Genomic DNA, 13,297 nt, shown 5'->3' with positions numbered 1-13,297 from the left:
TCAATATTCTTGGACTGGGATTTAGAGAACATGATTTTATTAATTCTTCTTTATTTCACTCTTTCCAAAAAGGATATATCTGGAAAAACTTTGCAATCTTACTGGAAACTAGAGTGTTTTTAGGCCAGTGAGGGAAACCAACAGTCAACAACCAAGAATGTGAGGTTAAAAGGAAGAGCGGAAACACAGACCTGAAGATTTCAGTAGGCCTGTGTCACTGAAAGGTTTTACGAAGGAGGCTGCTATACCCAAAAGCTGAAGGTTATCTGAAGAAGCAGCACACCATGGTGGCTGAGAGCTCTGAAGCCATGCCTAGTGGGAACGCCAGCTCCACGCCAGCGGCTGCCCGACCTCGCACAAGCTATTCACCTGACCGTCTTAGAGCTCTCTAGAAAATGGCACCATAGGCAGCCCCCCCCCGACCCGCCCCCCACAGTGCTGTGGTACAGGTTATATACAGTGAAGCTAACAAAGCAGAGGGCAGAATCCCCCTCCCCAGGAGACGCTGATTCAAGGGGCCTGGGCGGGCTTGGCTGTGGCTATTTCAGAAGTTCCCTGAATGATGGGACATTCTCCCCTGAGGAGAATCTGTGCTAAACTTCTGAGAAGTAACAAAGACGAGTCTTGAATGCATTTGAAACTGGTAGTCTGTTCTGCCCCCTCGGTCTTGTGCACAGGCTCCAAACAGGCGATCACCTGCATTGCCACACCCACCTTCCAGAAAGTAAGCAGTTCAGGTGACAGGGTGGTTTTCCTCCATTTAGTGTCATCACGGTTGGGAGCGCTGGCTTGAGTGTCACAGGGGCCTGACTGTGAATCCCCCTACTGCTGGCCAGCTGTGTGATTTAAGCCAGTTTATTCACCTCTTCCTGCCTTAGTTTCCCCAGTTTGCCTTCAGTTTCTGAAGCAACAGTACAGACCTGCTCGGGCTACTGTAAGGACTGGTGGGATGTCACGTGTGAACACACAGGACACAGGCCTGGCAGACAGGACAGCTGAGTCACGGGGGTGGATGTGCATGTGGTGTCAGTCACCAGAATTTACTGAGCGCTTCCGTTATATACGTGTTCTCTCATTCGACAACGCTGTGAGCACTTACCACGTTCCAGATACACACACATCTGCACCCACACACAATACACACGTGTCTACATGTATGTGTACACGCACGCACATACACACAGAGAGATCAGAAAAGACAGACATTTTCCTCTAGATGAAGTATAGATTATAAATGAAAACAGAAGTCTGATTTCCTCCAGTTACCAAACAGTCCATTCCCAGGATTTCAGGTTTTATAACTTTCGTGTAACACCCCATTGCATCTGACCCAGACACACACGCTCATACAAGAGGCCTTATTTAATCCAGTGTTGCCCCAAATACACTAGTGGTGGTGGTGACGATGAGGCAGTAACTTCATTTAAATCTGTATTGGCACCAGTGGGGAATTTTAAAAGGACTCACAAGTCTGTTTTCAGAAGCAGAGATCAAAATAAGGAATTTTTTAAAGGTTTGTAAGATATGAATAGGTTCCTATGAATTTCTAGCTGGTCACACAGGATCATTTCAAAAGCCCAGCTCCGCTGAGAGGGACTGCACGTTCCCTCGCCAGTGGTCATGGGGGCCAGGCGTACACATTCAGCCAGGTGGCATCCCTGGGCCTGATGACAGCCGCTCCTCTTGCGTGTCTCCGTTCCATCACTGCACTTGGAAAACAAACCCCTACACCCCCTCAAAGCCCAGGGCAGGGGCCCTAGCCCAGGCCACTCTCAGACCACCAGTCCTTACAGCCATCTCCTACTGAGCAAGGTAAACAAGAACATGGGGCCAGTTGGAATCACTTCTGTCTGACTTCATTCTGGAATGTGTGACTTATTTATAATCAGCAGCAGCTTTTCTTGGGAAAGGTCTGATCCCATCTTGCCACCAAAATGGAATGTGGCACTTGCCACAACTGGACTGGGCAGGTGTTTGTTTTTCTTTGAAGAGAACGACTGCAGAAAACGGACTGATCCTCAGGGCTGACTGCCTCCCAAATCTCACGCCTGGTGTGGCCAAGGGCCTCCGGAGTGCTAAGAATGGTGGTATTCATGGAGCCTTGCTTCCTTGCTGCCTACAACTTAGCTGGGGCCTGGGTCCACTGAAAGGAGTCCCCCTACTCCCACCCATGGTCCCGATCCTCACAACCCCTGTACCTGTGGAGTGGCGGAGGTGACCAACACGCTAGCCATCAGACCATTCCTCTTGTACATAGTCTCTGGGCCGCAGGGAGCTTCAGGGCAGCCTCTGTTGGTGACATAACCTGTCTGAAGAAGTCCTGCAAGGCAAGGGGGCTCATGAAAACCAGTTTCAAACTCAACTTAATCCTACTGGGGGCAGGGAGGGTGGCAGGGAACATTGTGCTAGGCTTAAACAGAAGACCATAAAGAAGACCTTTACCTTTTCTTTTTCTTGAATTTTCTTTTATTCATTTATTTGGCAAAGACAGAGAGCGCGAGCAGGGGGCAGCAGGCAGCAGGAGAAACAGGCCCCCCCACTAGGCAGGAAGCCTAACGCAGGGCTTAGTCCGACCCTGGGATCATCCTGAGCCAAAGGCAGAGGCTTAACCAACTGAGCCCCCCAGGTACCACACAGCCTTTGTTTCATTTATTTATTTGATAGAGAGAGAACACATACAAGCAGGAGGAGGCAGAGGGAGAAGCAGGCTCCTCGCTGAGGGGAGTCCAATGAGGGACTCAATCCCAGGACTCCAGGATCATGACCTGAGCCGAAGGCAGACTCTTAATCGTCTGAGCCACCAGGCCCCCTGACCTTTGTTTTAAATGAAAGCTGTTAAAGAAGACAAATGGATTTTACTGCATTTCCCCAGGCACTCGACCACTTCATCAGGAGCAAGGTGATACTTGTGCAGTGCTCACCACGTGCCACGCACTTGGCGTACATTAACTCAACTGACCCTCACAACAGCCTTGGGCAGGTCCTCTTCTGCCCATATTACATGTGAGGAACCTGAACCGCAGAGAGCTTTAGTGCCTTCGCTCATGCTGTTTCCTGATCCCATCATCATTCAAAGCCCTGCTCAAACGTCGTTTCTTCTGAGTATCGTGCCCTAGAACACTCGAACCAGATCCAGATGCTCTCATGCCAGTGTGTACACACCCCTAACAGAGCATTCATCATAGCACTGAACATTCCAGAACTGCCACCTGCTTTTCAGCAGGAAAATGACCAGGAAAGCAGGGAGAATGTAACAGGGGAAGGAAAGGAGAAGGTGGGAGGCCCAGCTGGAAGCCAACTGCAATCACCCAGGCCAGCGCTGAAGGTCGTCTGTGCTAAGTGACGTTGTCACAGTGAAGTCAGAGAGAAGGAGACAGACTGGGAGACAGCGGGAGCAGAAACTGATGGGGAAGAAGGACAGAGGAGAACAAGCTAAGGATTATTGGTGTCTGGCCTGAGGTGCCAGAAGGATGGTGCATCCGTCCTCAAGGAAAGGGACACCGGCAGCACAGCAGATCTGTAGAAGGTGAAGAGCTTCATCTGAAATATATGCCGGATCCACGGTGTCAGAGAAGACCCACCCTGGAGGGAAGGTCTCGCCTGAAGCCCCCCGGGGAAGATGGTCTGGAGGTAGACAGAGAAGATCTCCACCCTGCCTGTGATGCTGCCAGAGCCTCAGCCACGAGGGCCCATGGCGAGCAACATCGAACACCAGAGAAGGACAGCGTCAAACACCTGAGAAGGAACGCCAGAGCGCCAGAGGCTCCGGCAGCGCACGGCTCCAAAGCCATGATGGCCATCCCCTCACAACCACTCTGCCGGCTTCCGTCAGCCGCGTGCTCCTCGGCGACAGCCTGTGAGCCGTCCACCCTCCCTCCTTCCTTCCCCCAGGCACTGAGAGGAACCAGTCTGAGCTATAAATGACATTTGGGGGCCAACTGGGGACCACCGGATATGGACATTTCAGAGGATACTGAATTACCATTCATTTTCTGGGGCATGAGAGCAACAGTGGGAAGATTAAGTAGGAGCGAGTCTATCTGGGGAACACGGGGCAGAATTCGGAGCTGAAGTGAGCTTGCGACTTCATTCCAAATCAATCCCCAAAACACGCCGCAGTCGAGATAAGGCGACCACGTCACAACGCCGACAACCGACCTCCACTGACAAAAGGTCACTGCCCTGCTCTCTCAGCCTTTCTGAATGCTCGATCCTTTTTGTACTAAGAAAGCAAAGGGGGAAAAAAAGCGCGGGTCGGCTAAGTTTTTCCTCCAGAGTCCAAACTCCCCGCCCATGAGGGCAAGGGGACGGACTGGAAACACTCCTTTGTTAATCACTGGTGTCCTCAGAGAAGCAGTGCCCGCTGTTACCCGGGACCCTGCGCCGGAGGCTGGGGCAGGTCTGGAAGGCAGCTGCACGAAAACAGGAAGAGACCTTTGAAAGAAGGTCTCGGTAGGACGAAGGGAAACGCCGCGGGTAAAGGCAAATCCAACTCACGGTGAGCTGCCGCCTCACTCCCGCCAGGACGGCGGTCACGGAAAAGGCAGCACCGCGTACACTGCTGCTGGGGGGAAGGGGCGGCGAGAGGTCCAGCTCCTTTGGAAAGCAGTTTGGTACTTTCTTAAAAAATTAAAGTACACTTACCAAATGACCAGCAATTCTACTCCTAGGTAGCTACCTTGAAAGAAATGAAAGCCTATGTCCACACAAAGACACGCACATGAATGATTCATCAGAGCCAAAAGCTGGAAACATCTGAACGCTCTGCTGAGCGGGTCAGCAATGTGACAGAGGCACACGGGGGAAGAGGACCCAGCAATAAAGAAATGAAGTCCTGAGAGAAACCGTAACATGTATAAACCTCAAAAACATGATGCCAAGTGAAAGAGGCCAGACCCAAAACACTGTACTGTAGGGTGCCATTTTTATGAAATGTCCAAAAAAGGCAAATTCATAGAGACAAGAGCATATCAGTGGTTGGCTGGGGGTGGAGGCAGCCGACCGGTCTGCAAACGGGCACAAGGGATTTTTCTGAGGTGACGGAAAAGATCTAAAACTGGGTCATCGTGACAGTCCCACAGCTCTGTAAATTCACCAGAAGTTACAGAATTAAACACTTGGAATGGGTGAATTTTACGGCATGTAAACTCCACTACAGTGAAAGCAGCAGCCACCAGCTCAGTTTCATGGCAGAGACCTGAACTCTCATGTTTAGCTGCCCCCCTTCCACATCCCTTTGAAATAATCCAAGAAATATTAAAATAGCAAAAACAAACTACATTAGCACATGACAAGAGAGAAGGGTTATTAATAAGCAAAAATCTTTGAGGAGGGGCGCCTGGGTGGCTCAGTGGGTTAAAGCCTCTGCCTTCGGCTCAGGTCATGATCCTAGAGTCCCGGGATCAAGCCCCTCGTCAGGCTCTCTACTCAGCAGGAGGACTGCTTCCTCCTCTCTCTCTGCCTGCCTCTCCGCCTACTTGTGATCTCTGTCTGTCAAATAAATAAATAAATAAAATCTTTTAAAAAAAAAAATCTTTGAGGAATTTCCAGTGCAGAAGAGACAGGACTGCGAGGAGGGGAACCAGCCCCTGGAGCAAAGGGAAGGCCTCCCAGGAGTCTGGTGGATGAGAACCTGCAACAGACACCCCAAGAGAAACTCGGAGACTTCAAAGTGGGGAATCCAGAAACTGAGGCTGAAAACAAAGCCAGCTTGAGAGCCCAAGGGGCAGCATGAGACCGGCTCAAGCTGCAGGCCTCAAACCAGACGACCCGGCTCATTTCTTCATTTAAACGGAAAAACATATTTCTTTATTATTGCATTAAATAAAAAGATCTGTTGGTGAGTTTAATAACTACCATAATTTGAAAGTAGTTATGAGCATAGATATTCTAAGAGTCCAATGATCATTGTGTGATATGAAAATACCATAAATTTTATTGGCAACAAAGTCGCAAGTACGATTATTATTATTGGGATTCACTGTCTTTATTAGTAACTGAGAGAAATGCTAAATTTCATTTAGAGGTTGGTGAAAATAAAGATGTCATATTTTTCTCATCAAAATTCAGTGAAGCCTGGTCCAGAAGCCCTGCTCCAGGCACTGGAGACATAAAGTGAGGAGGCCCTGCTCCTGCAGAGCTTACATTCCAGTGAGAAGTCAGAAAATACACACATGGATACAAAGAAGATAACTTTAGATACTGAGAAATATCTCAAAAAACTAAAATAGGAGGGCACTGGGCGGCTCAGTTGGTTAAGCCTCTGCCTTCGGCTCAGGTCATGATCTCAGGGTCCTGGGATCAATCCCTGCATCTGGCTCTCTGCTTGGCAGGGAACCTGCTTCCCCCCCTCTCTCTCTCTGCCTGCCTCGCTGCCTACCTACTTGTGATCTCTCTCTGTCAAATAAACAAATAGGGTGGAGGATGGTGTTTGTCAGGTCACCAAGGAAGCACACTCCAAGGACGTTTGAACTATACTGTGAACTGGAAGCTTAGGCAGGAGTCAGCCCATAAAAACCACCGTGTGTGCTCTGTAGTGGGCACCACAAGGGCAAAGACCCTGAGATGCACGCAAGCTCAGCAGGCCTGGGATGGAGGCAGATGGACCCAAGTGGGTAGAAGGCAATGGACAGTGGACAGACAGGCTGGGGCCAGAGCATGAAGGGCCTTGCATGCCATGGTGGGTGTGTGGGTTGCGTCTGGAGTGCAGTGGGAACCCTCTATTGTACTGGAGGGTTTTGAGCAGGGGAGAGACAGGATCTGATCTTACGGTTTTTGAGATCACTTAGGCTGCTGGGCAGAGAACTGGATGAAGAGAGACAAAGTCGGAGCCTCGGAGGCAGCAGGGACAAGAGAGGATGGTGGCACGGACTGCTGGCTACAGGGATGAGGGATGGATCTGGGAGGGGTTCTGGAAAGAAACAGACAAGACCTGCTGATGGACCACAGGTGAAGCGAGAGGAAACGAAGGGAACCCAGGATGACCCCTAGCCTTGGGGGTCACGAGTGGATGACAGCCCAGTGTTGCTCAGCTGTCCATTCCTTCACACATCACCCACCCACCCACTGAGACCACTGGGGGACCAGTTCTGGGCATCTAGAGTCAGAAACAACACAACCCTGCCCTCCAGGGTCCTGCAGAGCAGTAGGGAAACACCAGCAAGTGACACGTGCTCTAACAGATCCCGGGTTCACTCTGGGGGTCAAAGAAGACATCACTGAGAAGAACCCTTGAGCTGGCTCTCAAAGGACCAGTGGGAGTGTCTCAAGGGAAGGGCAGAGGAGGGTACCCTGAGCTAGTGTGGGAGCCCAGGGCAGAAAGGACTCCTGACATGCCCTGCACCAGGAGCACAAGGGAGCAGACTCCCCTCCTTACCAGACCACAGCCACGTCCATCCTAACACACAGCGGCCAATAAGCTAGGCAGGGATCCCCAGAGAGTTTAACAGACGGTCCTGACGCTGCAGCCACAGCCACAGCGTTCTGTCTCCTGGTCACTCCCCCATCTGTTGGGCAGACTTGGTGAAACCTCCCAAGCCCTGCTCTGCTCAGAGAATTCAGACCAGTCCTTGGCCTCAAGGAGTTCACACCATTATCCGCTCACCCGTCATCAGGACAATTTATTAAACACTCCGTTGCAGGCTCTGGCTGGGGATTTCCATGCATTAAAAAACATTTTTTTTTTTTACAGATGAAGAAATGGAGGTACAAAGAGATCAATGACACCATAACTTGGGGACACACTGACCGCAGCACAGCCGCTACTAGACGGGGCCGTCTGGCAGGGAGGCAAGAGCCCCAGCTCTGAGCTGGCCATCTGATTCCGAATCACACTAGAATCCCATCCTTCCGTCCTTCTCCAGCTCGCTCACCTCCCTCTCTCTCTCTCTCTCTCTCTCTCTCTCACACACACACACACACACACACACACACACGCTGCTAATGCCTCCTTGGAAACCGAAACACTGCCGCAAAGCAAGCAATTCTCATGATGTAACTTCACAAGAACGTGGCAATTGTATCAGGACCACAGAACAATCCCTCATCTTGTTTCTGTATGACAGACTCTGCTCTCGTGTGTGGGCTCCCAGAGAGGGGAGGAAAATCCCATATGCCATGTTGGTTTCCTTCCAAACTTGCAGAATTCTCCTTCGACACTGCAGGTTCAGGAAACCAAGAAAATAACATGAGACAGTCTGGTGCAGACCACTGTTGAGAAGGCAGAATAACCACTTTTTCCTACGCGTATGGAGGTTGTTTCAAAGAAAATACACACATTCAGGAATGTTCAATTACAAGAGAGTGATCTCTTCCAAATGTTTTAGACAAGCATGGAAACAGATCCCAGGCCCCACTGCAGAGCCCGTTTCCCCAGCGTGGAGTGGGCTGCTCTCCGTGGACGTGGTGGGAGCTGGCTCCACCTTTGTGCATCTTGAACAGAAGCTGTGACAAGACGAATAAGAAGGAAACAAAGAGGGTTGTGGGCAGAACAACCCCTTCATCGCTCCAGGAGCGGTAAGTGTGTGTACGTTTGTGCACGCATGCGCACGCGGGCGCACACACACACACACACACACACACACACAGAGAGCGTGCAGAGTTCCAACTGTAACCATCACTCTGGAGCGGGACCACTGGCCAGCAGCTCTAGAAAGTCCCCCTTGTGGGCGCTGGCAGGGCTGTTATCTCTGCCTCCTCCTGACCCTCTCCAAACTGGCCAAACCTCTTTTCCTGGCAAGCAGCAGCATCTGGCGGCTTTCAAAGAGAGGCCTGGCCACGTCAGCACATGTCAGACTTGAATGCCATCACTCACTGCAGCGCTCCCCGCCGCCCCCCTCCCCACACCCCGTCCCTTCCAAACCACCCACCAGATGTTCAACCTCCAACATCCCACCTTCTCACTGAGGGAAGGAGAGTGGGCTGGGGAGGCGCCACCACGGCTGTGCCTCTGTGGAGGAGAGAAAGCAGCAGGGTGTGGGAAAGAGGGCTGGCTCTAGGGGTGGAGGGCTGCAGATCTCACCAAAGAGGGACAAAACCTGTGAAACTGAGCGAACCCAGAGAGAAGCAGGAGGACTGCATCTTCTTGGGCAAGGGAAGAACCTACATTTATGGCGCTAAGGTAGGCGCCCGCAAACAGGCAGCAATCCGCCAATCCAGGAGATGGGCGTGGACTGAGTGCCCCACGTCCCCCCATTGCCAGAAACCTTAGTCCAGCCCAGGGGCACCTAACCTTTTCAAGGAGGAGGACTTCCCGAATTTCTCACATAAAGTAATACAGATACATGCTGAAATTGTATATGCTTAATAAAAAGGCATCAAATAAAAAAAAGAAAGTCTCCTCTCCCTACCACCCTTGGTCCCCGTCCCCAAAGTCACACAGTTCACATAGTGTAGGGTAGCATTTCTGCACACATCCATGCATATGGAGACAGAAGTAAACGCACAGATACATACGTAAACGTATTTCAGAGACTATCCTTTTCAACACACACACACAAAATTTAGTTCTATTTTTGGCATCTGTTGACTAAGGAAAAAACCCTTGGCAACGAAAAGCTGTTATAGATCACCAACACACTTAAATTCATCTGTGGTCTAATCATCACAGCAGTATCGACATCCACGCAGAACACGGCAAGGTGTAGTCCCAGCACGCATCCCGCAGGCTGCCAGAGCCCGCGGCACCCGTGGATCTGGGGAGGTGATCGACGCCCTCCACCCACGCCGGATCACAGTGGCAGGTGAAGGCCTGGTGGAAGCTGAGAACAAGACAGCTGCAGAGCAGTGTCCGGGGCAGGAGAACAGATCGATCAGGAGCTGAATTCTCACCTGTCACTTACTCTATGCCCCGGGCAAGCTGCTTCACCTGCCCAAGCTCCACCTTCCTCGCCTGGTAAACAGGGAGACTCGTGATGCCCGCCTCGCAAATGGTCAAAGGGGTCCCTAGGATGCTGTAGCGTAGGAGCAGCTGGGAAGTGATGGCTGTGCCTGTGCCAGCGCCCCTCACCGCCAGGCTCACCCGCTGGGGCAGGGTAGGCACAGGCAGGGCTGCGTTAGCATAAGACCACAAGACATCGCACCAAAGTTGGGGCACCAAGAGAAAAGTGAGTGAAGAACACTCGTCTCATAAAACTAGGGAAGATTCACGAAAGAAAAGCAGTGCTGTGGCTGGCTGGACAGTTTTTAAAGTCTCTATGAAAAGGCCACAGGAGCTTCACCATCCCTCACGCGTACACATACAATTCTCTTGAAACCAAAGGCTCCTCCTCCATTCTGAAACAAGGCTGCAGAACAGAGGCGGAGGGGAGAGGTCCCCACGGGCAGCCACTAGCTGGCAGGCAAGGCCTGATTTCTCCATAGTGGGGGAGGCCGACTTGGGAGAAACAAGAGGCCTAAGGATCCCTAGGGGTGAGGCTTACAGGGAGCGCCGGGAAGCAGGGGTGAAGGGGAGAGCAAGAACGAGGGTGGTCTACCTGGAGCACGCCAGACCCCCCCACAGTGCTGGGGATACCCCGGAAAGCTGGAGAGTGACATTTCCCTTTCTGCATATTTGGGATGATGGTATTCTGGTCAGGGACCGGTGCCCGCTCCCTCTCCCCAACTCTGCACAGCCCCCGTCAGTCACCTACTTCCTCTTAATTAAGGTCCCAGGAGCACATGCTCTGGGGAAGGCAGGCAGTGTCGCCTGGACATGGATGGACGGGGTCCACCTGGGCAGCCATCAGCGGAAACAACCCTCCCTGTGGAACACGCCTGGTCTCTCCACCACCCGTAAGTCCAGCCCACCCAGCCTCTGCTCGAGGGCAGTGTCGGTGTCAGTGTCGGTGTTGGTGTCGGTGTCAGTGCCGTCCTCACACTCTCCGTGCGGCAGCCCCGCCTCCTCACAGTTGTTTCTTAACACAAACAGAGGGATCCTTCCAAAACATCAACCAAAAACTCACAGAACATAACTAAGAAGGGTGACCGCTCCTGTACGTAGAGCGCACCCAGCCGGAGAGAAACAGTCCGCACCCCAGACCTTTCCCTGGAAGGAAGCCAGAGAAACGCCCTCAACGATAAGAGAAGGCGCTCCCCGTCCCAGGCAGCGGCTCCTGCAGAAGCAGGCAGTGGGAAGAGGAGAAGGAAGTCAGCCAGGGGCATCAGCTAGCGCAGCACCGTTCAGGACGGAGCTGAGGACAGCCTGGGGCTCTGACGCACAGAAAGCCGGCCCTGCAAAGGGACAAGCGCCTGAGTCTCCCAGTCTCCTGGGGTGGAAGAGGGAACGCGGGAGATGGAGACTGGTGATTTCTGGGAACTTGAGGTGCCTCCTGAGCATGTTCTCAGGCTTAAAATGAACAGTGGAGAGCAAAATGTTAAAAATGCAAGAGAAAGAGGGGACCCCTGGGCTGCCTGGGTGGCTCAGTTGTTAAGCATCTGCCTTCGCCTCAGGTCATGATCTCAGGGTTCTGGGATCGAGCCCCACCTCGGGCTCCCCGCTCGGCAGGAAGGCTGCTTCTCCCTCTCCCACTCCCCCTGCTTGTGTTCCCTCTCTCGCTGTGTGTCTCTCTGTCAAATAAGTAAAATCTGAAAGACAGAGAGAGAGAAGGAAGGAAGGGAGGGAGAGAGGGAGGGGGGAAATTAAGAAAATTTAAAAGCACATCTCAGAAAAGACGGTAAAGTGGGACTGTGGTAGCTGCTTCCCTGCCCCTGGAGGATGGGGTTGGATGGTGGCCACTACTCAGACCTTTGCTAGAGGAGGGAGGCCCTGGGGAGACAGGAGAGCCTGGCTGGCACAGGGGGCACCCACGCCAGGATGAAGGGGCTCAGTGATGTCTCTCAGAGAAGACACTTTCGCCCTACGGGGATGTGAAGCAAAAGCACGAGAACCAGACCATTAATTTCCTCCACAATTAATTTCCTGAGGACCTGATGCGACCCTGAGGGCAGGGCGCTGTCCCAGGCAGGACACTAATGAGACCCCACAACCAGCTGCAAGGAGGGATGGTGGACAGAGACAGGAACCGGAGAACAACACTGGGAGGGAAACCGGAGGTACATGAGAAAAGCCGACAGCCCAGTTCGCAGCATCACACCTGGGTCAACTTCCCTAAGCGAATCTGAAATTCGGATTGAGCCCATAAGCTCCTCACACGTAAGCTGCATGAAGGGCACATGGAAATGCTGTGCACTACCATGCAACTCTTCTGTAAGTCTAAATTTACCTCAAAACAAAAAGTTAAATTTAAAAAGCAATTCTATACCCTCACATCCCACCCCCCCTTGCACCCCTCCCACACAAACACACACACACACACACTCTCCACAAACAGGCCTGACACCGGGCTCCCCGTTTCCTGCACCATGGGGGTTACCTGAGAGGTGCAGCTCCGGGGACTTGCGGGTCAGACATCGTACTATGCCCGTTACCTGTGGGCCACAGACGTTACTACAGGAGACCGAGGATGGGGCTGGAAGACAGTTCACCACGTAGAGCAGGGGGTCCCTCCCTAGTCCCTGCCAAGGGCAGAGGAATTACTGGTCTGACTGGTGCCCCCCCAGGTCACTGACAGTCATATCTGTCTGGCGCATCACTAAATGCCCAAAAGTCCCACCCCTGTTCGAGGACCCCTTCTTCCCACTGCTGCCATGAGACCGGTGAGACTCTCACACGCACCCCGATGTGTGCCCGCCTGGCCTGTTCTGGTGTGCTGCTGGCCAGAAGAACGTAACAACCCCAGGCGTAGGTCAAGTTCAGGGGGCATGGGAAGTGCCACTGGGCAGGGAGCTCCTCATTTGCCTCCAGCAGCTTCGAGCAGAGAACCCTGCGCTGGATCTGGGCTGGCTCATAAGGAGGGCCATTCAACTCTTTGCTGTTCTTCCCCGTCGGTAGGTTGAACTTTGGAAATATCAAGGTGAAGAACAGGTTGGCAGAACAGAACCCCCACATTCTTGGGCCTTCCTCACAAATGTCACTGAGTCCCAACTCATCGCACACAGCCTGGCACTTCCCACCTAAACGGGAAGGAAGTTGTCTGTGAGCAAGGCGGGGTGGGCGAGGTCTGGCGGGAGGACAGAGAAAGCCACCTGGGCAGCGGCACGACAAAGCCCAGTAAGAAGAAAGGATGCGCCCCATGAGGTGGGAGCCGGCAGGTGAGGAACGTCATCCTTGGGTCTTGAGGCTGACTTCATTTCATATTGCACGAACAACTCTGCAGGGGCTAGAGCGCGGGCGGGGACCAAAGCACACAGAGGAAGTGACATTTTCCCACCAAACCATATAAGCAGGTCTATGTTCCAAGACAGTGAACCGGATCCACAC

At 52.5% G+C, this 13,297-nt stretch overlaps 1 protein-coding gene across 8 annotated transcripts in view; it reads right to left on the bottom strand.

Moving 5' to 3' along the window:
* Positions 1–13,297, bottom strand: part of RALGPS1 (Ral GEF with PH domain and SH3 binding motif 1) — a 270,593-nt gene that overhangs the window by 219,993 nt on the left and 37,303 nt on the right. For all 8 annotated transcript variants that reach the window (XM_045082428.1, XM_045082426.1, XM_045082430.1 and 5 more), the window contains one exon: positions 2,199–2,320. In XM_045082428.1, the coding sequence (XP_044938363.1) occupies positions 2,199–2,255 (57 nt within the window). In that variant the 5' untranslated portion in view covers positions 2,256–2,320. The remainder of the gene's footprint in view (positions 1–2,198; positions 2,321–13,297) is intronic.

This window comes from Mustela putorius, unplaced genomic scaffold (assembly GCF_011764305.1).
Source record: "Mustela putorius furo isolate JIRA1106 unplaced genomic scaffold, ASM1176430v1.1 tig00000596_pilon_pilon_pilon, whole genome shotgun sequence".
NCBI lineage: Eukaryota > Metazoa > Chordata > Mammalia > Carnivora > Mustelidae > Mustela > Mustela putorius.
Note: the sequence above shows the minus strand (reverse complement) of the source record. Positions and strands in the feature narration are given on the sequence as shown.